The sequence below is a fragment of the Brachyistius frenatus genome, unplaced genomic scaffold, assembly GCF_029030835.1.
Source record: "Brachyistius frenatus isolate BFR_SWC_R1_liver_20210118 unplaced genomic scaffold, ASM2903083v1 Contig_21, whole genome shotgun sequence".
NCBI classification, from domain to species: Eukaryota; Metazoa; Chordata; class Actinopteri; family Embiotocidae; genus Brachyistius; species Brachyistius frenatus.
The window spans coordinates 1,007,912-1,032,214 of record NW_027210620.1 but is presented as its reverse complement, the minus strand read 5'-3'; the positions used below and the strand labels follow the sequence as shown (position 1 = coordinate 1,032,214).

Sequence of the window (24,303 nt, the reverse complement as noted above, 5' to 3'; positions counted from 1 at the left end):
AGTTCAAACAGAGTCAAAATACGGATAAAAGCAAAGAGATTTTTTTCAAATGTGTCTTTTTTTTTTTTTTTAATACAGAAAGACTTTGCTAAACATGGTGCATCACAGTGTATCCAAATACATCTCATAAACAGGGTTACAAAAGTGTTAAAATATACAAAAACAGCTCTTAGCAAATAATATGAATTATAATAGTTGATACAAAAACAAAATTACAAAAGAGGCTTGTGTTCAAAGTATCACGTTGGACCTTGTGTGGATCTCCTCGTTCTTTTTGTAAGGATGTCAGACGGCTCACCAGCATCAGAAGGAAACCGTTTCCCTGGTCTTACTCCTGTTGATGCAAAAGGAGGAACAGAGCAATTAAAAAAACAGAATAAAACCACAAAAAGCTGACTCCCTGGTCAACAAACATACCGAGTTGTCTCCCAATTTCCTCCGTTTCCCTGGTCTTACTCCTGTTGATGCAAAAGGAGGAACAGAGCAATTAAAAAAACAGAATAAAACCACAAAAAGCTGACTCCCTGGTCAACAAACATACCGAGTTGTCTCTCAATCTCCTCCAGCTCCCTCTTTTTCTCCTCCATTTCTTGTTGCTTTCTCTTCATCTCGGGAGCATTCATTTCATTTCTGTGGCGGTCTCGCTCCTTTTCGCTTTCCTTCAGCTTCTTCACAGCCGACCGGTACTGACGGAGCAGGTCTGCCCCCACAAAAAACAAACCAAAAATTAAAACACTCTCTGACTGACGACAAACCTATGCTTTAAAAACACGACGAAGAGATATGTCACCTATTTCTTTATTAAGAGTGTGGTAGTGCGGTGGGTAGGGGGCTCCGAACACTTTTAGCTCGTTGATCGGTGGGGCTTTGTTCTGTGTGCCTCCGAACTTGCCCCGGGAGCTGACCCTGTCGCCCTGCCTGGTCAGGATAGTGGGACATTGCATCCTGTTTTGCACCACCTGTAAGCAACAGCTTGTTTAGAGGAAAAATAACCAGCGGCCGGGTAAGATGGCACCGCCCTGTCAGCAAACATCACTCACCGCCCTTCTGTAGCTGTTTGCAGAGTCCAGATCATCAATCAGAATCGTGTCTCCGAGGAAGGTTTTAAACACTGGGGAGGAAGACCAAGCAGGAAACTTCCAGAGCTGATGTAACAAATTTTCTTGTTCTCACTACTAAAAGCTTCCACACATGTTTTTGTGTAAATGAGCGCAAAAAAAAAAAAGGCAAACAGGGCGAATCATAAATAGATAAATCTTACCAATGAAAAGAAAATACTAAACCATAGAAAATCCCCACATAACAAAGTTATTTTAATTCGGGGGGGAAAGAGGCCAAACTTCTGCTCCATTGACAGAACCCCCACCCTGTGAGGTTGGATCCCAGGTGGAAACATTTACCCACAGCTCTGCAGGAGTGGCGGGGGCATGAAGGAAACACCCCAACAACAGCAAACACAGAGACCTGAGAAGCCTCCAGAAAACCACAGACACCCAGGAGTCTTTACTAGGAATCTGCCATGAAAAACAACAACGAAGCAATGTTACACCGAGCAGGGGAAACCCGTTCAAGGCAGCTCACCGATGTTACAGCTCACGCCATCGTGGGGGTAAACGAGGTGCTCTCTGGCGTGGACCGGGTTCCCGCGGGGTTGAAAGAGCTGGCGGCCGTTTCTTATGTGTGGCAGCGACCTGCAAGCAATTCAAAGCCCCGTTAATCTGACACTCACGGCACAATCCAACATGCGTGTTCACTTTTCATCGTTGTAGACCATGTTAAGAGTTTCTGAAAGATTGAGCAAACAATCGTGCACGAGTTAAATGTTATTGCTAAAACCAGACCTGATGCATGCAGTGAGTAACAGACATCCATTTCTGTCTGTTCTTGAAACATGACTTCGATTCATTACATTAAACAGTCTAAAGTCTAAATGACTTCGTCTTAGTTACATTATAGTTGCAACTACGGCTGATCTGCTTGATTAACTGTCAGAATGTCAGAAAATGACCAAAACAACAACAAAAAAAGCAGATCTATTTCCCATTTTGTCCGACCAACAGTTGAAACACAACCATATTCAGTTTACAGTGACATCAATCAGAAAATCTTCACATTTGAGGACAATGATTCCATTTTTAAAAATAACTGCAGATTAACTTTTGTATTAATCAAATAATGGACTAATTGACTGATGACTTCAGCTCTAAGTAACATCACTGCTGCATGGTAATTAGAGCTGAAATGATAAACTTATTTGATAACCGATTGTTTCTATATTGTTTTTTTTGGTGCAAAAGTGCCAACCATTCTCTCGTTTCAGCAACTCATTTCTGATGGTTTCCTGCTTTTCTTTCTCTCAAAAAGTAGCTGAATGAGTATTTTTTTAAATTTAAACAATATGTCACTATGCGCTTTACAAAACTGTGATGGGATGTTACACAAAGAAACGTCACATAAATAATCAAAATACGTGTTACTTGCTGCTTAAAAAGTAAAGTTATGCAGATTTTTCATTTTTTTTCCCCCTTTCTCCACTTTAATGGAATTATGAGACAACAATGAGATCTGTTAATGGTAGGGAAAAAAAAATTCTATAATCTTAAACTTTACAGTGTTGTTACGCTTGGCTAAAAAAAAAAAGCTCACGCGGCGATATCGTACTTAAGAGTGCACAAACGCAACAGAAAAAAACAGCAGGAAGGAAGCTGCTCTCCATCTTATGACAATAATTATAGTCTCCATTATTTGGACAGTAAACCAAAATGAAAGGACACCTGTGTTTACCACGTGTCAAAAATTAAATGTTTCTATCAAGGAGGAAGATTTCAGATTTCCTCTCTTTGTTGGTCCGAGTTTTAAAGCTGGCAAGAAGGAGCAGCAACATGATCTTTAAATTACTGTTGTAGAAGAGCAGTGTGAGGGAGACGGCTTGAAATGAAAGATTATAATAAAAGGACACGCATCATGAGAGCTACTGAGTCACCGAGAGCGATACTGAAATGAACGATGGTGCACGAAGGACTAATATGAGCAAACACAAAGCGCAGCGCCCCGACTGTCACCAGAGTTTCACAGAAGACCTTCAGCTGTATTTCTAGAAATCCTCACTTTTACCTGTTTCCTGGTGTCAGGTAGATGCTGTCGAGGGGGATGACCTGCTGCTGGCCCCGCGTGTTTTCATAGATCCTCCGCGCTGCTTCTGTCGTCTTGGTGACGACACAGTCCATGTGCCCCGACATGTGCCAGGAGATGACCCTCGCAGCGGCGGCGTCGTGCACGAGCGCCAGGCGGCCGACCTGCAGTCAGAAGGCAGAAGCTTCAAACACACATCTCGGGGGCTGGGAGGGGGAGGTGGGGATACATCGATTTGATCCTTTTTTTTTTTTTTTTTAATTCTTTCAAAAGGTGCCGTCACCTTTCCCAAAACATCCTGCTGCCCCCTGAAGTTGTCATGGATGGAGCAGACTCGATTGGGCAGAATCGCATTGACTTCAGCGGTCTTCTCGCTGAGGATTGTGTCGATGTATTGCAACTAGAAACAATCATAAATTACACAGATGTCACCTGCAGATAAACACATGGAAGATTTGAATTTCAACACATGCAGACGTGAGGATGGAGTTGATATCTTACACATAAAGGTCGTGCAATTCTCACGTTGCATGTGTGCAGCCGATTTCTGAGGTCAGACACTTGCTCATTTACAATCTGGAAATTACCTGGGATCGGACGAAACATTAATCACACACAAGTCGGGCTGGGTTTGTGTCTCGACACTTTTATGTGATTATGTTCTTCAATGTTGGGTGTTTAAATGTAACTATTATTTCAAGTCAAATGTTTAAGCACTTCTACACAAACATTTCAGCAGCACACTGAACAGACAGACAGACAGACACACAAGATTGATATTTTTTTTTTTTTAAGAAATCAATATATACCTATCAGCAGTTCAAGGAGTTCATTAAATGCTTTGAAGTTGTCGTCATATTTAGCAACAACGTTGATGAGCTCATCTTTCTTCCTGGTTAGTTCAGACACTTTTCGTTGGTTCTCTGCATCTAAAATGGAAAAGAAAGATCCATCAAGCTACCAGGTCAAGCTACGATGCCGTCTTTGAAGGTGGTTTTGGTTTGATTTGCTCAGGTTTTCTGATTTCTGCCAACATTACAATGAAAGAGGAAGGGAATTTTTTTTTTTTTTTTTTTTGGGGGGGGGGGGTCATTAAAGCAATGAAAAAATATAATTTCAGAAATGTTACAAAACTGTAGAATAGCATTAGTATTACAGCGAAGACTCTCAAGTTTCACTTTTTACCCTGTGGCAGCTGGTACCAGCTCATGACCTTCTTTATAGGTACACTTCAATGCAGTTTATTCATGTTCCGTGGTGATAAAACATTTCATGCAAATTCACCACAGAAAATGGTCCCGATACACACCGACAAACTGTACATTTTCAAGGAAATGTAAAAGATTTCTTTGAAAATGTTTAACTGTTGTCAACTATGTTTAAATTTAAGACGTACTTTATACAGTGAACAACTAAAACGTGCGTGGCCGGATACCTCTGCAGGTATTTGAGACATTTTGTTGTTTGTTTGTGAGCTGACCCTTTAAATACCGACGCAATTAAAGATGACAAAACAAAATCTAGTCTTGTTTTCCCTTCCACAAACCTTTGTTTACTTAACCTCACGCTGCACGTGTTACCTTTTAGTACTCCCTCCCTAAATGTCTGTCCGCGTGAGACGGTGTCAGAGCTTCTTCTATGTTGATGTAGCCGTTTTATTGCGACAAGCAGGACTTTGTCAGTGAACTCAGTTTCTACGCCGTACCATTACAAAAAAGGAAGGGGAGTTCGAAGGGATCGAGCGTCGTGGGAAGCGTCGCCGCGTCTGGTTGGAAGACGAGGATGCACGTGCTGCTGCTCTCACCGGGGCTGTTCTCCATGATAGCCAGCCTCTGAGGAGGGGAACGTGTAGATTTATCATACGCAGAACCCCTTTGTGGCCAAAACAAAGCCTGTCCTCTGAGGAGTGGTTACTCACGGGGATGTGGGCCTTCCCCTTCACCAAGCTAGTTTGAAATGTGCTGGTTTGTCCTTCAAACAGCGGGAGGCTTTTGTTTCTCTCTCCAGTAGAGCACTTTACAGAGACGACCACCCTCCCGTCGAGGTCCTGCCCCGCTGCGTTTCCATACACATCCTGGAATCAACCAAAGCAACTCGTATCATAAAGTCTGTTTACTTAATTGCCTACGCTTTCACGCAAAGAAAGCCTTCTGAGGATTTTAGCTCACCGTTATCCTCAGAGTCATATTCTCCACCAGTGTTCGGCTGGCAATGTCTCTACTGTAGAAGACGACGGGCGTCCCCGGCTGCGAGTCGGGTCCCAGTTTGACGGGCTGATTGGCCACCACGTCGATGGGGATCTAGGAGGTGGGAGACAGCGCTGAGATGTGACCTGCAGCTCTGTGACAACTCTCCAGTTTAGCACGTATGAAGGACACCAACGTGGAGGCCACCTCTATGTTCCATGCTTGTTGTTGGGATGTTTTGATTATGTGCTCAAACCAACCTCATTGCTGGTCAGGTCGTTTTTTCCGTCAATACGCAGCAAGAACTGTATGACGTGTTTTCCAACAGTTGTGGGGATTTCTTTGCCTCTGCAGTGAAACACACAAAAACAATCGCTGTAATTGTTTTAGGGAATAGTTACATATTTTGGAAAATACTCGGTCGTTATCTTCTCGAGAGTTATGTGTATTTTGAAATATGAAAATACCCCAAGCAGGTGATTGGCTCAGCATTGCATGAACAGAAGGAAGCCTTTCGCCTCGCTCCGGACAATGCTGACCAAATTTGCCAACACTTCATCACACCGTACAAAAATCCAACTGTAAAAACGCAGCAGTGGCTTCACAGAGTCGACGCTGCTTGCGCACATCTGGACAAAATCCATCTATCAGTTCCCCCCCCCCCCCGTTTCAAGTCTTTGCACTCAGCTAAGCTAACCGGTTGCCAGCCATAGTTTCATATTGACTGCACAGACAGAGAGAGTGGTACAGAAAGTCTCAGCTAACCGTCATGGAGAAAGCACATTTAACTCATCCTTTAAAAATCCTGCAACCAGCCAGACAGGACATAAACACAACTGAAAGCATCTTACCTGAAGTGAAAACAGTCGTTCCTTTCATTTTCCATGGGTTTACTGCACTTCAGCTCGACGCCCTCGACGAGAGACGTAGAACAATATTACTCAACGGATATTGTTTTAGAGAAAAGTTTTCCCAAAATCGAGCACGGCCCCCTCTGACTGTTAAAGTCACTCACTGTTTGTGGCGTATTTCCTGATGGCGCTACCTCTCTAAGGAACATGGACACGGCGGCAGGGTTAAAGGTCGTGATCGGACTTCCTTCATCGGACACCACGGTCACCAAGAAAACTGAACACGAACACACACACACACAGCTGCAATTAGTTTACTGGACAGAGACAGATGCTGTCGCGTACTTCTGTTGATACGCTTACATTTTAATACACTTACTTGGGTAGTGTGTGAATTTCTACAGTGTAGTGTTGTCTCAAATCGCACGCTGCCGTTTTGCACTTCGCGGAAACAATATTTAAATCGCCTGTAAACATATCTACGGACCTTGTTTGGTTAATTTACCTGGAAATAAATGTTTTCATGCTCTCTTTTTTATGGACACCATAAACATGCTGATGGTCTCTGTCCAACAGCAGCACGGTGGTACTTAGTAAAAAAACAACAACAAAAAAAAAAACACTTTGTGTAGATGTGTTAAACAGTGTTTATGTATAGAGTGGCGTTCCCAAACAGCTGGAGTTCAACATCCTGGTGCTTAAAGTGCACTGCAGTTTCCATACTTGATAATGTGAACACATTTAGTCTCTCAAAATACCAGCTGTAAGCACCAAAGTACACGATTTGAGACACAACCAGAGACTAAACTGATGAGAAAAGCAGATTCCAATGTAAACCTGGGAAGATGCCTCCAGCGAGAAAGTTGGCAGTGGTGTCGTACTCCACCAACAGGCTGACGGGTTCGTTGGGATCGGGGACGACAGTGAGGTTCACTGATGGCCCGGGGATGGGTTTCTTGTTGAAGGAACCTCTAAACTCCAGCTGATAGTACCCCCTAGTGGAAGAATAGGGTATTAACACTCCCACTAATGACCAGTATAACAACAAATCTGAAGACAGGTGAAACACCCTGCCATTGTTGCATTCTACCTTTTCATGATGTGTTAAACGTGGTACTTACTTTGGCCCACTCAATTTTGTAATGGTGAAAGAGGCTTTCCCTTCTGTATTCACAGGTTGTGAAGTAACAGCTGCCGTCACCTAAAAAACAATAACAAGCTCTCATTATGTTTCTACAGTTAGATCAGTCTGCACAATTTTATACGTTTCTGGCCTTTTTCCCCAACAAGTGCAACTTGGTCTGTTTGTATTCCTTGTCAAGCGAACCTTCAGTGTCGAGGGTGACGATCTTAATTCCACCACGACCCTTAGGTCTGGAGACGGGTTTCCCCACTCATCGCACAGCTGGATGAGGAATGGTGTGGAGATGCTGTGGTTGTTCAACACCTGCAAAGGCTTAAAAGCATGAAAAAAAACATAGTTAGTTTGAGCTAGAGAACTTAAAAAGATACTGTAATACTGTACCAATGTTGTTGTTGTTTTTTTTATTACCTGTTGAGGTTCGCTGACTAGTTTAAGCTGTGCAGGAACTCCAGCGACCACTTTAACCATGACTCGGGTCTCGTAGTCTCCGTAGCTGAAGCACATCTCTCTGGGGCCGAGAGACCCGGACTGAAAACGAAGTCCCGTCACCGCTACAGAGCTGCTGCTCTCCTGATGCAACACACACAGTGAGCAGCTTTATCAGCTTTACATGCACACCTTTACTTCAGGTAAAAGTATCACCATCACCAGAACTGCTGTTGTCAGTATCACATTATCATATATTTGGTTTATTTACTGGATAAATACAAAGAAAAAGACAACAACGCAAACAGTTTTCTCATTTGTTACATATAAATTTAAAAAAAAAAAGTACAAATGGCATTCAACATTTTAAGTCTTGTCGGGAAATCTTTACAACAATTATATTTTTATGTGTTTTGTGTGATAACATTTTTACTGAATTTGAATGTTTAATAATGTACGTCGTGTTGAGGTGCAGGTGATATATTTATTTTGAATACGGTCGGGTAGTTTGATTCAATCTAAAACAATGCACTGTATAATAGTTGCTTCATCAATCAAACAAAACTGCTGAAAAGAATGGTGGGAATTTTCTGCTTTTCTTTCTCTTATATTATAGTGAATATAATATTTGGGGGTTTTGGACTGTTAACCAGACTAAAGAAAACATTTAAGGGCATCAGCTTTGGCTCAGGGGAAATTGAAATTTTCCTTTGTTTTCGGTTTTATTAGGACCAAACTATGAATTGATTGATAATTAATTAATTAAAATAATTGTTGCAGCCCGAGTATTTTGTACTGTGTGTTGATCATAGTTTTTATAGGTCCAACATTGTATAAATTTAGATTTCCAAAAATATCTCCTGGTGGATATCAAGACAGAACATATCTCCCCAGGAAAGTATGAAATATGGGACCTTTAAATCTTTAATCTGCAATGTCAGCAGTAAATAAAGCTGTAAAACACTGCCAACTGAAATAAAGTGGTACCACTAAATCACAGCTCTTGTACTTCTACAATGACATCTCCTACCTCCTTCCATCAGGAATGCTTCTGATGTTGCCGAAGAAGACTAAATTCCTGAGTTCCCTAATCTTGAGTTTTTTTTACCTTGTCTTAAATCTCCTAAGTGTTTTTACAGTGTGGGAGGGACACTCTGGAGGTCAGGAGATAAGGCGCCTACAGAATGCTCTCATTGTTATAAAGGACAATTTGGACCCACAGCTGACTTCAAAACAGTTTACAGACATGATAATTGAAAATAAAAGTTCAGATGAAATTGAAAGTCCATCAGTGAGTGACTGCATTTCAATTGTGGTGAACAGTTCCTTTAATTTCTTTATTTTAAGTCAGCTTTTTACCTAAATTTGTGCTCCTACCTGCCATGCAAAGGCGATGGCCGCTTTGTCCAGACCCTCAGCTTCCACAGTCATGTGGTTCACGCAGGTGGAGCGAAGCGTCTTGGTGACGTTATTATATTGGTCCAGAAGCTCCAGGTCTGTTTAAGGAAAACATTGTGTGTTACGTAGTGAGAACCCATAAATGAAAAGAATTTGGAGTGATCATGTTCACACTCACGGATGTTTTCAGGGAAAGTTTCACCGAGTCTCACTGTGCTCTGCAGCGGGGTCACTTGTAGCTGCGATGGTTCATCTGGACGAGGCCTACAAACGAAACAAGAAAAATATGCGCCTGGATTTCAGAAGAAAATTCCGAAATTTTGGAAAGTACACTTTAAGTCACTTTAAAACTACAGCCAGATGTTTAGCTTAGCTTAGCTTAAAAAGAGTGGAAACAGCTTGCTTGGATCCGTTTGAACCACAATGTGTTCTTATCAGATTTTCATTTTTTGCACAAAAAAAAAAAAGGGAAAAAGACATGTTATTTAGAGAGCTATGGAGGTACTAGTACCTTTGGACAAAGTCAATATGCTGAGCTATGTAAATTTCCCCACTGCGGGACTAATAAAGGATTATCTTATGCTGGCTGACTGCAGTATACCGTAGCTTCACATTTAGCATACAGACACAAGAGTTGCATCTGTTGCAAACACAGCTTTGAGTGGAGTACGTGGCTTACACTATATTGAAGGAGACAGACACACTTTGGTCTTTGTAGGACACCTGGTAGAAGCGCTCTTCCTGCACCTGCGTGGACACCTGAAGATCAGGCAGCTTCCCCTGGACCAAATCTTTCAGATTGACATTGTTCGTCCAGTTAACCTTAAAACACAGTCAGAGTGCACAAAAAGAAACAAATGAGCTGCTAAGAATTGACTCATAAATGTCTTATTCATTGCAGCATTTGGTTTGTTTTATTTATCACCATCACCAGCCAAACCACTTCTAGGAGAAAAAAGTAGCTCTGACATTTACAAAACCAGCATGAGCCGAATAGGATGGAATACAGTGAACACAACAGGAAGACAATGTGTTATATACGCCACACACACCTTGATCATGGAGGCTATTTGAGCAGTGAGAGGCACCTCTCTGCCAGCCTCATCATGCAGCTTATAGTACAGGTTCTCAAGCAGGCCTCCGGCCAGCCATTCAATCTTTTCATTGTTCCTCAGCATCAACTTCTCATTGCCATTCTGACTGCAGAGCTCCATCAGGAAGACCCGCGTGCTGGGTTCCACCTTCAACTCCTTCGTGACCAACGCTACATTCTTATGATTCTAGAAGAAAAACAAAGAGAAGATGGAGATAAACAAACTTGAAATCAGAAAAATATTCCACTACATAGATTTTATTTTTAAATTTACCAGCATCACAAATTTGACTTCGAGCTTTTGTGATTGTCCCTTGATTATTTTCATGTTTATGGGGTTTGTCAAAAGCTCGCCACATCCTGTTCTGCTGCAGTCCGTTTCCACCGGTGGATACCCCTGAACCTGAAATTAAACAAAGAAAAAGATGAGGATAAGGCAAACTGCAGGGAGTCCGGCAGGGGGCCCGGAGGGTGCCTGTAGTGTCCCTTCAGGTGGGCCAACACCAGTCTTTCAAAGGACTTCATGACTACAGATGTCAGGGCGACGGGTCTGTAGTCATTTAGTCCTGTGATGGAGGGTTTTTTTAGGAACCGGGATGATATTGGAGTGTTTGAAGGAGGAGGGAACTTCACACAGCTCCAACGATGTGTTGAAAATCTGCGTGAAGATGGAGGCCAGAGGGAGTAGGAAGGTTGTTTGATGTCTTTTGCATGTTGGTTGATTGTTTAAACCACAACACAAAAACTCTTGTTTTTATCCTTTCTTCTAGTGAAATGCTGACATACAAGAAAATGTTTTTCCTTTGAGAATTTTAATGATTCACAGTCAAAAGATTGCTCCAGCTGGTACACATACAAATAAATCCTGGTTACTCCAGACTTCTAGTAACCTCTCATGAGACACAACATGTCTTTTTGAACCAGATGGCCCCATTTTTCAACATGTTTGCTCCGTCAGACATGAGTTTGTCCAGCACATGCAAATGCTTCAATCATAGTGAGAAGGGTGACACTTCATTTACCAACAAATGCGTGTCCATACCTGGCAGCAAACGATCTGTTTGGGGTTAGCGGTGACGTTTCCAGCTTCATCGTGAACTTCAACATTAAACTTGGCCCATTTTCCGTTCTCAACTTTGATTGGGTTTTCTGCTGGCATCACATGGAAGGAATGTGGATTACCTGAAAAACATTAACATTTTGATCAAAAATGAAGCTAAAGAGGCAATGCTGACAAACCAATGGTATGATCCTTAGCTGAATGTTAATATCCAACAGATTAGGGCTTCAACCGCAGCTGCAGGACATGTGCTAACTTTACAATTTGGCTGAGAAGTGACCGGTTCAGAGGGGAATAAGTTGCGCTTGTTTTGACTAAAATGGCACCAAAGTCAATGGCTCGTTTGCTGTTAAACAAGTATAACAACAGTCGCCTTGTTTTAGTTTTTTTTTTTTTTACAAATTTGACAAATTTCAATCTATGAAATATAAGAAAAATGCGAAAATCAAAAATCCCCAAATTTACAATTTAGATTGTGATTTATCTGACCATCATTCCTAAATGCAAATATATTTAATTTACAATGATATAAAAACAGAATGAGCTAAATCTTTAATTTGAGAAACTAAAACCACCTAATGTTGTCATTTAACTCAGAAAGTTACTTTTTTCTTTATTCAAAAATGTTAATTCAAGTAACATTTAGAGCGTTAAAAAAACCCTGGAAAAGTAAACTCAAAAAAATCCTTGTTGTCTATGAAGTATCATTATTTCAGGCATTTAACCAATAAATAAATACAGTCTTACCAGGAAGAAGACTGATCTTGATTGTCTGTGTGTCAATTTTGAGGCCGGGCAGGGTCACTTTCAGGTCATAACTCTGCAAAATAAAATATTTCCTATTCACTCATTACTCGCCTATTAAAACATAATTTGCCTTTTCTATCAACTTTTCTTGACAAAGTCATTTATTTTTTTCCAACCTTGCATTGCTGGTAATTCAGGACTTTTCCTAGTGCTTTGACCCTTTTGATGGTGGACTTGGTCCTACTGCTGTCCACTGTCTCAAAACTCAGTTCCAGGCCACTAAATAATAACAACAACGATGACAACAATGTTACAGCAATTGCCACAGCTGGCAAATTAATGACATGACGAGTGGGGTAGCAGGTGAACAATGTGAAGGAAAATGACAGGTGTGCCATCTTGTGAATTAGCTACAGTATCTACTGAGAAAATAAAAACAACACTGTAGATTTACACGTAAAGTGACCGACCTGCATTTGAGCACAGGTTGGAGGTTGGTAGGAGGCGACGTTGGGTGGCGATAAAGATCTTGCATTTGCAGAGGAATGTCGAACGGCACTCCCACACGAAGAGTGGAGTTCACTGCGCCGATACTGAAGCTGTCGGCAGGACCCTCTGAGGACAAAATTAGCAGACGTGTCTAATTAGGGGATTCAAAAACAATAATAAACATGACAGTAAAAAAAAAAAAAAAACAACAAAAAAACTGAGCTGTGGTTCTCTTTACCTTTGATGGTGAACCTTAGAGAAAAGCTGGGAAGCTGTGCGCCTCCAAAGACGGTAGAATTATTTTCATCATTTGTCATGGTGTTCAGAAACAGTGTGTACTTCCCCAGGTCAATCAGATTCTCTGCCGAGGAGGAGAGGGTTGATATTAACTAAAGTTTCAGCAGCCAAAAGTCACGACATCCAGAAAGTATCCAATACAGAGAAAAATTACAATAAAGAAAAAAAAAAAGTGTACCAAATTTTTTGAACGAGTAACCCCAAGTTCCTGAATAGTTGGCAATGGAAGTGTCAACTTCTTCATCTCCATTAGGACCTACACATGAAAGGCAAAAATAATTTACTGTAGCATTCAGAGGGGACAAACACAGTCAGAAACTCTATATCAAGAAGTATCAACAAATAATTTAAAACAAGGGCTGGGACAAGTCAAAAGAAAATAGATGCTACTTAACACATTTTTAGTCATGAATGCCCAAAACTCTTTAGATTTGCTGCTTTTGTGGTTTTCTATACGTAACAGTAATTACGTACTATAAAGTAATTTTTGTCCTCTTGGTAAACCCGAATAATTTTCATTGTCAATGTTTTGACTCGCACATGATTTTTAAAGGTCCCATGTTGTATAAATTTTGTTTTGCATTTCTTTTTTAAATATAAAGCAGTAATTGATACTATATAAATCTGTGAAAGTGTCACAGCCTGTAGTCAGCATCTGCAGCATTTGGACGAGTCGTTTGAGCTTCTGTAAGTTTGTGATGTCACAAACTCACACGCTGATGTCATATGTCCACCCTCAGCACGGCCATCTGTCCAGTGTGGAAGATAACCCCTTGCACTAAGTATATCCCAAAGCTAGCGAGCTACAAACTGAAGAAAACCTGTGATTGGCTTGGGTGTGTGTCACTCAGAAAAGAGTCAGCCAATCAGAAGAGAGGGTTGTTAATATCAATGCACCTTAAGGACACAGACACAAAACAGCCTGTTCTTGGAGAAGACGTTAAACTATAGAGACGTGTTTTTTTTATATTTAACAGAAAAATCTCCTCTTATAGATATCAAGAGTGCAAAGAAAACACTGGAAAAATCTTAAAATATGGGATATTTAAAAAGGGTATTATGGTTACACAACTTTTAGCAGACTGAAAAGAATTATATTTTTGTTTGTTTCTTTTGTGAAAGAGATGATCATACCATGGAGAACTATTGTGCGCTTAATGACCAGTCTTGTCCCTGCCCCCTGTCCTGATGACGGCATCCTGGATAACCTTTGTTCATTTCTGTTCAGGATGTTAACGTTGAACGGCCCTGAAATGATGCGACACATAGAACACACAAAATGAGCTTTGTGCTGTATATATATATATAAAAAAAACCAATGATAACAATTTTTCAACCCCATAATACTGTGATGCAAACTGATGGCTAGTATTTGAACTTGTGTGGTGTGCAAACAATCCAACATTTTACCAAAAACTGTTCCAGAGGGACGAACTGCATCCTGAGGCCACGGGTGTCCTTCTGTCCAGGTGAACTGCAACTTCTCTGGAAGCCTGGCACAAACAAATGCCACTTAAACGAGCTGATCAAGTCTCATTAAGATTAAACAACAACTTCTAGTCAGGATCTTGAACCCAACAGCGCAGAATATCGACATTCAACACAGCTTTAAGGTGAACAGTGTTGGAGTTTTTTTTTTTTTTTTTTAATAATTCCTACGCTAAGTTTGATGATAACAATGTTTGAAATACTTACAAACACTTGCGTAAATCATATGGAATAATATTCACTCAGTACAAAATATGTACGAGATCATTTAAGTTGCAACTTTAGAGTACACATTTGTAATACCAGACAAATGTTTGCTGTGACCTATGTATTTGTGTGACTTCAAGCTCCTCGGTAGCAAATTGCATCTGCCAAAAAGGTAAGAACAGAAGGTTCATTCAAAAGACAGAGGAACATGGGAAGGCCCATGGGTCATTGCATTGAGACGAGTAACGTGTGAATTCGGGAGCTATGGCCACAAACGTGTTTTCCCTCGAGTCTAAGTGAATGTTTGTGTCAAATTTGAAGATATTCCCTCAAGGCGTTCCTGAGATATCAACGCTGCTGAAAATGTGACACACACAACCCGACAACATAATGCCTCCAGTCACAGCTGTCACCGGGGACTGATCTGTGAAAACACACTGCTTTGTAATGAACCGATTTCCTCGAACTGCTTACTCACTTGGCGCGGTCATTGTTGATGTTTGTCTGGATGGCTTCATCGGTGGCGGCTTTGTCAATCTTGGAAATGGCTATGATCTTGGTCTGGTTGTAAAGTTCTTTGGGCTCCTGGGAAACAAGTTTGTTTATCAACCTCATTCTGAATGCAAGTACTCCAAAAAAGTAGATAATCTAAAGCAGCAATTGCTGTGCAACTTAGTATTTAATTATATCACTACTATCTTAAGTCCTCTTCCCTTTACTTTCAGACATCTTTTTGTGAGACACATGATTTTAAAAGAAATAAATGATTGTATACAACTTGTATAAATGTAAAACTTAAATGTGTAAAATCTCATTTCTGGAACACATGTATGCATACATTTACATCTGAAGTACATTTACTTGATTTACTAGTAATTTGTAGACACAACTGGTATAAGCAGTATGTTAGTGTTTGTTTGGGTAAAACATATAGTATCTTTCAGTGTTGCCTGCCATGCAGCCAACTCATTCAAGTCGAGTGTTCACTTTCTATCGAGGTTTTTGTTTTTTTTGCAAAGATGAAGACTTTTACAGTTTGACTTAAACTGAATTTGATTTTCAGAAGAAAAAGTGGACATTGTATTTTAAATGTTTTTTTTAAACTTTTCAAATCCAAGCTCCAAAAAAGTTGTTCTTACGCGAATCAATTCCACCTGTCCTCCTGTGGCAAAGACGTCTTCATCGTGATGTCCGTACAGCAAAAACCGAGCCACGGTGCCGTACAGAATGGGCTGCGTTTTCTGAGACTTCACCTGTATGAAGACGTGCAGAGTAACGAGACATCGATGGAAAATACAGAATAGGAATACAAATTCAAAAGAACCCAAAGCAAACAAATGCTCACGCGTTGGCCTGTCTTGTACGTTTTGCCGTCACATTTGATGGAAGAGAACGTCGCCCAGGGATTCTGCATTTTCTTAGTCTGCAAATCTGTTCGCGTTATGGTCTCCTTGTAGCCCAGAAACTCCACTTGCTTATCGTGCTTCTCGTGACAGTTGAGAAGCCACTGCATGAACTCCTTCTGAATGTTTCCTCGTTTTGAGGTTTTCTGTTGAAATGGAGAGAAGACGTTTAGCAGAACTCGAGAGAGAGAAATCATTTTTTTGAGTTGTAGGAGGAAGAAATACTCCAAAACAGGCCTCTAAGTGCCGCACTAAAACCTCTACTTTGTGACGCAGTAGTTGAGTTAGAACTCCTCGAGCACTGAACTCTGAGTCTTGTTCAGTCATGTTCACTGGTGTTAGTCGATGTAACCAACACAGCTTTAATGAAACAATATTTTGTTGCTGAACTTCTTTGGTCACCTTGTGTGGGGGGGTTTGACTGCTCCTTCACTGCTTTTTTCCCCTTTGCTACACTGTCGCTCACTGGGAAAATTTTAGATATGAAGAACATCAAGGACAAGCTTACTGATGGACTCTAAAGTGTACCAAAACTGTTACTGAACACTTTCAATCTTCTGATTTTTAGAAAAGCACCTTGAGAAGGGAAGGAGGTAACTGAAGAACTGTTCTTTGCCTGTGGACACTTCCAAAAATAAACATCAACAATATTAGACCAATAATCACGTTTCTTTTTAACGCATTATCTATCTTAAATTCAAATATCGACATCTTGAATGTGGAGCTGCAATTCGTTCTGATCGTCAGAGCGCCTGAAAGAAATGTAAGTGGCCACCTGTCCAGTCACAACGGTCGTGAAGATCGTGTTCTTGTTCTGCAGTTTTGACTCCAGGTCGATGAAGTTGAGCTTGTTTGCGTTGACCGTGAATCTGTCGTCTGTGAAAAGCACCCCAGAAAACCGACTGAAACACTCTAGAGGCAAAGTTGATCCTTTGCTGGGTCGAGAGCACCAGTCGAACCTGTAACAAATGGACAGCAAGATGCAAGAATAATAAATGAAGGTAGAGGAATAGTTTTACATTTGGACAAATACATTTATCCTTCTTGCTGAGAGTTAGATAAAAGATAGGAATCACTTCAATGTATATAGTATACGCCAAATATGGAGCTGTAAGGAGGTGAATAGCCTTGCCGAACCTCACTGAGCTACGTGCTGCAGGTGATGATGTTTAGCAGTTATCTTTTACTGTAGTTTATCCAGTTACGATGTTAATATTTTCGAATTAGCACAAAGCACGGCTCATGGGATGATGGTAAATTGATTCTCTGAGTACTGAACAAATGCAAACTCAATGGAACTACAGAAAGGTTCAAATTAATTATCTGGGAACAATGATTGTATTAAATGTCAATGGTAATCTACCTAATAGCTGTCAAGATATTTCACTCCAAATGACCAATTTAAAACTGGGAAAGTCATGAGGATACATTGTCTGGTATCTTTGAAGGTTTGCAGAAACTTTCCAGCCAATCCATCCACAAGTTGTTGAGATATTTCAGTCTGGACCAAAGGGGTGGACAAACCGACTGGTCAACATTGCCATCAGTGGGGCCACAAAGCTAACATGGCTAAATGTGACTAATTGCTTTCTACCATTATGTTATATGAAATTCTAAGCTAAGATAACCGCCCAGGAGATCAAGTGTCATACAGCGTACAGACACGGGATTGGTATCAACTTTCTCTGCTGACCCTCTGAAATTTTGAGCCGTTTTATAAATTAAAAAAAAAACTACAATAAAGAGTAACTACAATATACAACTTTTAGTTTTTACAACCTTGGAAGTAAGTTATTGTCTATTCTTTTGCAGAGTAAAACTATATTTCAGCTTATAAAATAGTGAACTTAGTTTATATATCAATATGTGCCTGTCTGACTCCCTGCTTCAGTGTGTTCAGTAAATCCAATGTATATGAAATAAATACGTATTTACTCAAACACTTTGCAGTAAGGTATGAGCCGTCCATTCCAGAAACATTCAAAGACCGGCCTCTTCCCTCTGACGTGACTCTGGAGTACAGCCTCATGATCGATATCATTACCATCATCATCATCAATAGGTGCTGAAAAAAAAAAAAAACAGCCAATCCGAGATCCTCAGTTAAAATCTCAATATGTCAGAAGGTACGTTCAACATGTAGGACTTTGAATACCTTGCGCAGCGTACGGGTCATCGGGGTAAGTCTCCCTGTCGTAGAGGAAGGGATGATAGCGGATGATGCCCTCCACTGAGCCGCTGTCCGGCCCGGTCGAGGCTCTGAACTCAAACGTGTCTGCAGCAGCGGTAATGTACAGAGTCTGTACGTCGTCTTTCACCTCCCTGAGGTTTATCACACGCGGAGGTCTGAGAGGCCTCTCCCGCAAAGTCACCTGATGAAAAGGGAGGAGTCCAATGGCAAAAAAAAGAATTTAAAAAAAAAAAAAAAAAAAAAGCTGAGTTTAAGTATGAATAGGAAGCAGAGAGTCGCTGTGATCAACCATTTAAACTGAGCAGCCTTACCACAATGTCAATGTTAGCGAGACGATCGGAGCGTGTGGACCCGCTTTCCAAGTGTTGTCCACTGACTCCATGAATGTAATAGTGATATATGTGCCTGGAATATGGACAAAACACTTTTTTTTTTAAAACATGATATCAATCACGGCAGACAACGTTTCTGGAATGGTGTGGATGAAGGAGCTCACGCTAGCTCTCTGGTCCACACATCAAAATCATTTTTCAGATGGGTGATGTGCTCGGGCTGGACTCCTGTAATGACGACAGCTGTGAAGCTTTCGTTCCCCTTCTCCTCGGCGATGAGGGCGTGGAGGAAGCGCCCGTCATCCTTGGTCACATGTGAGGAGTCACCGGGCTGCAGCAGGAGGAGGAAGAGGGACGACGAAGGTGTTAACACAGAGCTCTCAAAATTGCCTGTGGCAAATTAGATTAGGTTTGACTTTATTAATCCCACAGTGGGGGAATTCAGTCGTCCCAGCAGCAAAGAAAACCAAAAAGTGCACACAATATGAAAACATTTACAAATACGTATAAGATATAATAATTAAGATAGATAATTTTTTTTAATTATTTTAGAATAAATACACACACACACACACGCACACGCGCACACACACACACACACACACACACACACACTATATACACAAAAAACAACAACATATACAATAAAATAAAAATAAATAATAAATACAGTTTGGGATGAATGGGAAAAAATGGGTGTGAGAGGTGTTGTCCATGATCGATGTCAGCTTGGCTAACATCCTCCTCTCGCCCACCTCCCCGCAGAATCAAACCTGTTGAAAAACAGGTTCAGTTCGTTGGCCCATGCTTGGTCTCCAGGTTCTGGGCCCCTCCCACCACCGCTGCTGAGGCCCGTGATGGTTTTAAGTCCTCCCCAGATTTCGCGTGCGTTGTTCTGCTGGAGACGCTCCTCCAGCTTCTTCCTGTAGCCGTCCTTTCCTTTCCTTATCTCCCTCTGGAGCTCCTTCTGCACCCCCCTCAGCTCCTCTCAGTCCCCAGATCTCTAGACCCTCTTCTTCTCGTTCAGCAGGGCCTTTAGCTCCGGGGTCACCCAGGGCTTGTTGTTAGAGAAACACCGCACCTTCTTGGTGGGCACGGTGTTCTCCACAAATCAAGGTCGCTTTGCTTTAAAATTACGTTAAGTGTAAATTTAGTTGATGTGGACAGAGGCTTTTAAAAGAGAGCACTTACCTTCCTGTTTTTGATTATCCCACTGTAAACATCCTCTTTGTTCCTTTCTTTTTTCTCAAATTCCTCTTTTGATAAAACCAGCTCATGAACATCTGGAGAGCCCTTTGGTTTGCTGATCATCTAATGGGAATACAAATAAAAAAAATTTAAAAAAGGATATGCTTATTATTTTTGTTTTTTCACATTAAGACAGACAACAACAATGTGAGATGAAATGAAATGCATTTCAATATTGTGATGGAAAACATACAGACTCAGCCTTGGACTTTGAGTGGAGCAAATAACCTTGCTTTGATCTCAGTGTGCTCATGAGGGGAGGACTGGAAACTCCCTTACAGCAAGTACAGGTCACAATAAATTACTGCTGAAGACTTTTCATGCAAATGACTACTCAAGCTAATCAGTTATGATCTTAGCTATTCACGATTCCACCTGTATAAATTATGGGACGTTCAGAAACAGATCTGCTTTCAGCCTGATACACAGTTTGTCCACCTGCAGGTGTAAAGGTTTTTGTGTGATAATACAACTCTTAAAGACACTCGCGCTCTCTCTCTCTCTCGCTCTCTCTCTAGCATTTTCTACAGAAAACCCAACACAATAAGCTTAAAGCCTGGGGAAAGTCTCTACGTCTACTGAAACAAAACAAAGTGAAAACGCAGAACATGGCTGGGCTGTGCACAAAACGCTACAGGCCTTTTTTTAAAATTTTAAACGATAGGTAGAATTGGCATCATAAATCCGTCTGCTTTCCCGGACTGTAGTGAAGCAAGAGCTGAACAGTAAGGAAAAGCTCTCTATTTAGTTGTTGGTCTACATCCCCAACTTTACCGATAGTCATGAACTGTGGGTACTGACCAAAAATAAGATGGGCGAGCTGCTCGGGACGCCCCGGACGAGCTGGACCAAGTTGTTGAGAACAGGAACATCTGGGCTTCTTTTGCTTTTAATTAACGCCAATAAAATAAGCTTATCACTTGAACTGGATAGTGGTGGCATTCAGTTCCTGTTTAGTTAGACGTTGCGTCACCACGAGGATGACAGAAGTCAGGAACCGTATTTTATGTTTAAAATGGAGAAGTTAGATCTAAATCAGTTGGGAGTGTATATCAAAAATTAATCATTTTATTTGGATAGCATATGGCTTTTTGTTGGTGAGTGGCCAGTTCTTCTTGGATACTGTATCATCCATCACAATCCTGGATAAGAACTTCTCCGGCATCATCCCTCAATAAATCAATTCACCGGTTAGTCAATAAAATGTTAAAGTGGAGATAAACCACTGAATAATATGACTACGCTTTGTTTGATTTTTTTATCTTAGGCAAGATATGGCACTCGAATCAAACATCATGTTCACCTAGATTTGATAAAAACCTGATAGTATTTCACTTTTTTGCCAGTTAAAAAAACAGATCATAAATTCTCAGGGCTTGAACTGACGTTTTCACGCATCTCGTTTTGTTCAATAAACAATCCAAAACTAAAATGTCACAATGATACAAAGCAACTCAAACGATGGCTAAAAATGGGCTACGTCAGAATGCTTCTTTAAAATAGTCTTTGTTACGTTTGCAGTAATGCTGTGTTCATATCGGCTTTCCTCAAAGACTTACCCTGGCCGAGTTTCCAATGTTGAAAACAGCCTGTTTTCCTCCAACTCCGAAGAAGGATATATCACTGTTGAGACTGCGTGGTACTGGATCAGGACGAACATAATCTTCTTGATTACTGTAGGGGATTTTTTTTTTTTTTTTTTTTAAAAGGACACAATCTAAGTGTTGGCAACACAAACTGAAACACATCCGCATAGCTTAGTTAAATAGGGCACACCGACCTTGTAAATGAGCTGCTTTCCCTGGCAAATTTAGAGAGTCTGTACACTGCCCAGTTGTTAAGCTGCTTTGAGGTCATCCCGCACCCATTATCAAGAACAATGACGGCAGGTTTCCCAGCAGTTTCATCAAACAGCTGGTAAACAAGTACGGGAATAAGTCAATTCTCACATTAAATGTTTAACCAGCATGCAAAAAGGCTGACATTTTAAAAACATATTTATCCACAAATAATATGCAACTGCAGAACCAACCAGTCTGATTTCTATTGTCCTCGTCCCATTATTTTTTGCTGTTGCTGAAAGAGCGTTGTCGATAAGTTCTGCGAGCGTGTAGGCTGAAAAAGAGAGTAAGAAGTGAAACGTTTTTTACGTCCGACAGGAGCTTGAAATCTGCGTCGCACTCAAGTACGAGATTTCGATCACGTAGGTACTTACGTAATGAGTTCTTGCCGTCCTGATTATGGTAGCCATGCGCGCCACTCAGGAGCAGCGTATCAAAATGAGGAGTAAAAGAGATTTCCTCCTCTGTTGCAGCTGACAGAACCTGGTGCTCCTGCAGCAACAAGTAGAGGGTGCTGCCATCCGGAAGCTCCTCTACAACAACAAAATGTAGAAATAAATGATCTCATGTCTGACTACCTGACGTAGACACTGACTAATAACATGATCGGACAGTGAAGGAACAACATTTAAGACTCTGTTACAGGGGACGACATTTACTGTACAAACAAATTGTGGCTCAAAATCTGTTTGTTTAAGTTTCTCACTTTTTGCACCAACAAAGACGGATTTACTCACTAAATTTGTCAAAATCCAAGGTGGTTCTGTCAGTGGTGACCAACACAAACGTCTCATATAAGCGGATCCCAAATTCCTGTAAAAAAAACAACAACATCAGCTGTTATTTTTGGTGTCCGTTGTTTACTGAAACAATCAGTTGATTCATCAATCAGTTCATTAATAGATCACAAGAAATTTAAAGAAAAAATTGCTGATTCCAGCTTGTTCAATGTGACTATTCTCTGATTCCTTTCATCCTTCATAATAATAAACTGAACATCTTTTGGTTGTGGACCGGTGGACCAAACAAGGCTGGTCTTTGTGAAACACTGGTCAATATTTTGTAACATTTTTAGGGAATTTTAAAAAACCAAACAGCAAATTGATTTGATATTAACTGAGAAATTAATTGACAGATTAATCGATAAGAAAAATAATCGCGATTTGCAAATCAAAGCCATTGAGAGACATTAGATGAGTACAATCTCTACATAGAAACAAATAAAAAAAATAAAAAAATCACAGGATTTTTTTTTTTTTGTATTAATGCTTGTTCATTTTTTTTGTCAACAAGAATTAGGTTCAGACTAGAGTGAGAAAGCATTGAGCTCTGACGTGTTCAGGCCTGAACATGAGTGAGCATTATCACTTTTGACACGACAATCCACCCAGGTGTGGCACATCAAGAGGCTCACTAATTATCATGGTACTGGCACAGGTGTGCCTTGTGCCAGAACTGAATGTTCCGACTGCACCAATACGATCTGCTGTAGTGGATCACAACGCACTCTAAGCTTGTTTGTATTTCTTTAAAACAATCACAAGCATGTGGAGCGGCACCAAGTCGAAGCTGCAAAGAAACATTTACATCTGGGGAACAACCAAGCAGCGCTGCACTGTTGCACAATCCAAATCTTCGCAGTACTGCACATGGCTGGGAGAGGACAGGTCATTTAACCAAAGGCTTCTTTCATTTTCCTTTCTTCAAGTGCGTAAGGCCATTTTTTTTAAAAGCTCATGAATCTACATTTGTGGTCCAGTTTATGAGGTCCGCCCAGCTCAATCTAAAGCGGTCGAAAACAACAGTCCTGAAGTAAACTTCCCTCCATGAAGGTTGTAATGTTCCATTTTTGATCAGACTGTTTTAGAGACGTGATCATTCAACTTATTGATCATTTTGGAGGATGTATTTTGTTGTACTGCATAATACAGTACAGAGAGCTACTTTAGCCTGCATTACTTTATGCAAATATACTGGATTAAGTCAGATAGTCTAACGCCATGCAGTTTAAAAACAAAACAATTATCAAAATAGCTGATTTTTTGTGTGTGTGTGTGTTTGTTTGTTCCCGTGACCATGAATATAAATAAAAATGTTCACATGGAACTCTTCGATGTGTTTTTAAGGGGGCATTTAACAAGCGGTTTTACACTGGTTTTTAAAACATTGCGTAATGAGACAGTGCTAAAAATCCCAAACTTCAAAACTCTTGACAACTTTCTGAGCCCCCTCGTAAACAGACCTCGTTATCTCAAAATGTGACCCCCCCCCCCCCCCAAACCAAAGTGAAGTTAATCAATATTGCCTTGTGCAGAAGTCGAAGAAAGCCATTGAAGTCCAAACCAGTGGTGGTCATCTCCTTCGTTATGCTTTCATCGTAGCGGAGGTCGTACACACGGATCCTCTTGACATCGCCTCCTCTCTGCAGGGCTGCTGCAGGGGGAGGCTGGGGAACACAATTCATCGCCTTCTCAACTTCCGCGAAACGACATGCAATTGTCTTACTGTCGTCTTGTTGCCATCGCGGATTGTCAAAATGACTCCCGAGTTTTAGTCACGCAGTTGCTCAGGTTTATTCTCCGTCCTCCCGTCCCATCACGCTCTGGTGCGGGCGTCGGAAAACACGGGTTTGTACAGCGTTTTCGCTGCTACGGAAGTTGGGAAGGGACAAAAAAAACAAAACAAAACAAAAAAAAAACCTCACTGACGTCCGCGTTACTGCAGCACACGGCCGCGTTTTTTTGTTGTTGTTGTTTGTTTGTTGTTGTTT

At 40.9% G+C, this 24,303-nt stretch overlaps 1 protein-coding gene across 1 annotated transcript; it reads right to left on the bottom strand.

The window, feature by feature from the left end:
• Positions 1 to 62: 62 nt before the first annotated feature.
• smchd1 (structural maintenance of chromosomes flexible hinge domain containing 1) lies at positions 63 to 24,173 on the bottom strand. The gene is made up of 48 exons (XM_069696336.1): positions 23,839 to 24,173; positions 22,271 to 22,346; positions 21,908 to 22,066; positions 21,725 to 21,807; positions 21,473 to 21,606; positions 21,252 to 21,366; positions 19,636 to 19,755; positions 18,609 to 18,775; positions 18,424 to 18,517; positions 18,077 to 18,293; positions 17,857 to 17,986; positions 16,697 to 16,880; positions 15,864 to 16,067; positions 15,658 to 15,771; positions 14,997 to 15,103; positions 14,234 to 14,316; positions 13,958 to 14,071; positions 13,002 to 13,079; positions 12,765 to 12,887; positions 12,508 to 12,652; positions 12,214 to 12,316; positions 12,038 to 12,110; positions 11,273 to 11,412; positions 10,505 to 10,633; positions 10,190 to 10,417; positions 9,817 to 9,959; positions 9,316 to 9,401; positions 9,117 to 9,235; positions 7,722 to 7,883; positions 7,497 to 7,625; positions 7,291 to 7,370; positions 7,007 to 7,164; positions 6,334 to 6,446; positions 6,170 to 6,231; positions 5,579 to 5,666; positions 5,301 to 5,432; positions 5,051 to 5,206; positions 4,838 to 4,964; positions 3,942 to 4,061; positions 3,634 to 3,719; positions 3,416 to 3,532; positions 3,115 to 3,296; positions 1,582 to 1,691; positions 1,041 to 1,111; positions 791 to 959; positions 542 to 700; positions 418 to 458; positions 63 to 334 (listed from the first exon to the last, which is right to left on the bottom strand). Exons 1-48 carry the CDS (start codon positions 23,995 to 23,997, stop codon positions 329 to 331), a joined length of 5,895 nt encoding a protein of 1,964 aa, XP_069552437.1. The 5' UTR covers positions 23,998 to 24,173; the 3' UTR covers positions 63 to 328.
• Between the last annotated feature and the right edge of the window lie 130 nt (positions 24,174 to 24,303).

Coding starts and splice junctions, on each gene's coding strand:
- smchd1 (XM_069696336.1), bottom strand. CDS start 23,997: ATGAATTGTGTTCCCCAGCCTCCCCCTGCAGCAGCCCTGCAGAGAGGA. Junction 12,888..13,001: donor TTACTCGTTCAAAAAATTTG/GTACACTTTTTT, acceptor CCTCCTCGGCAG/AGAATCTGATTGACCTGGGG. Junction 7,165..7,290: donor ACAAAATTGAGTGGGCCAAA/GTAAGTACCACG, acceptor TTCTTCCACTAG/GGGGTACTATCAGCTGGAGT.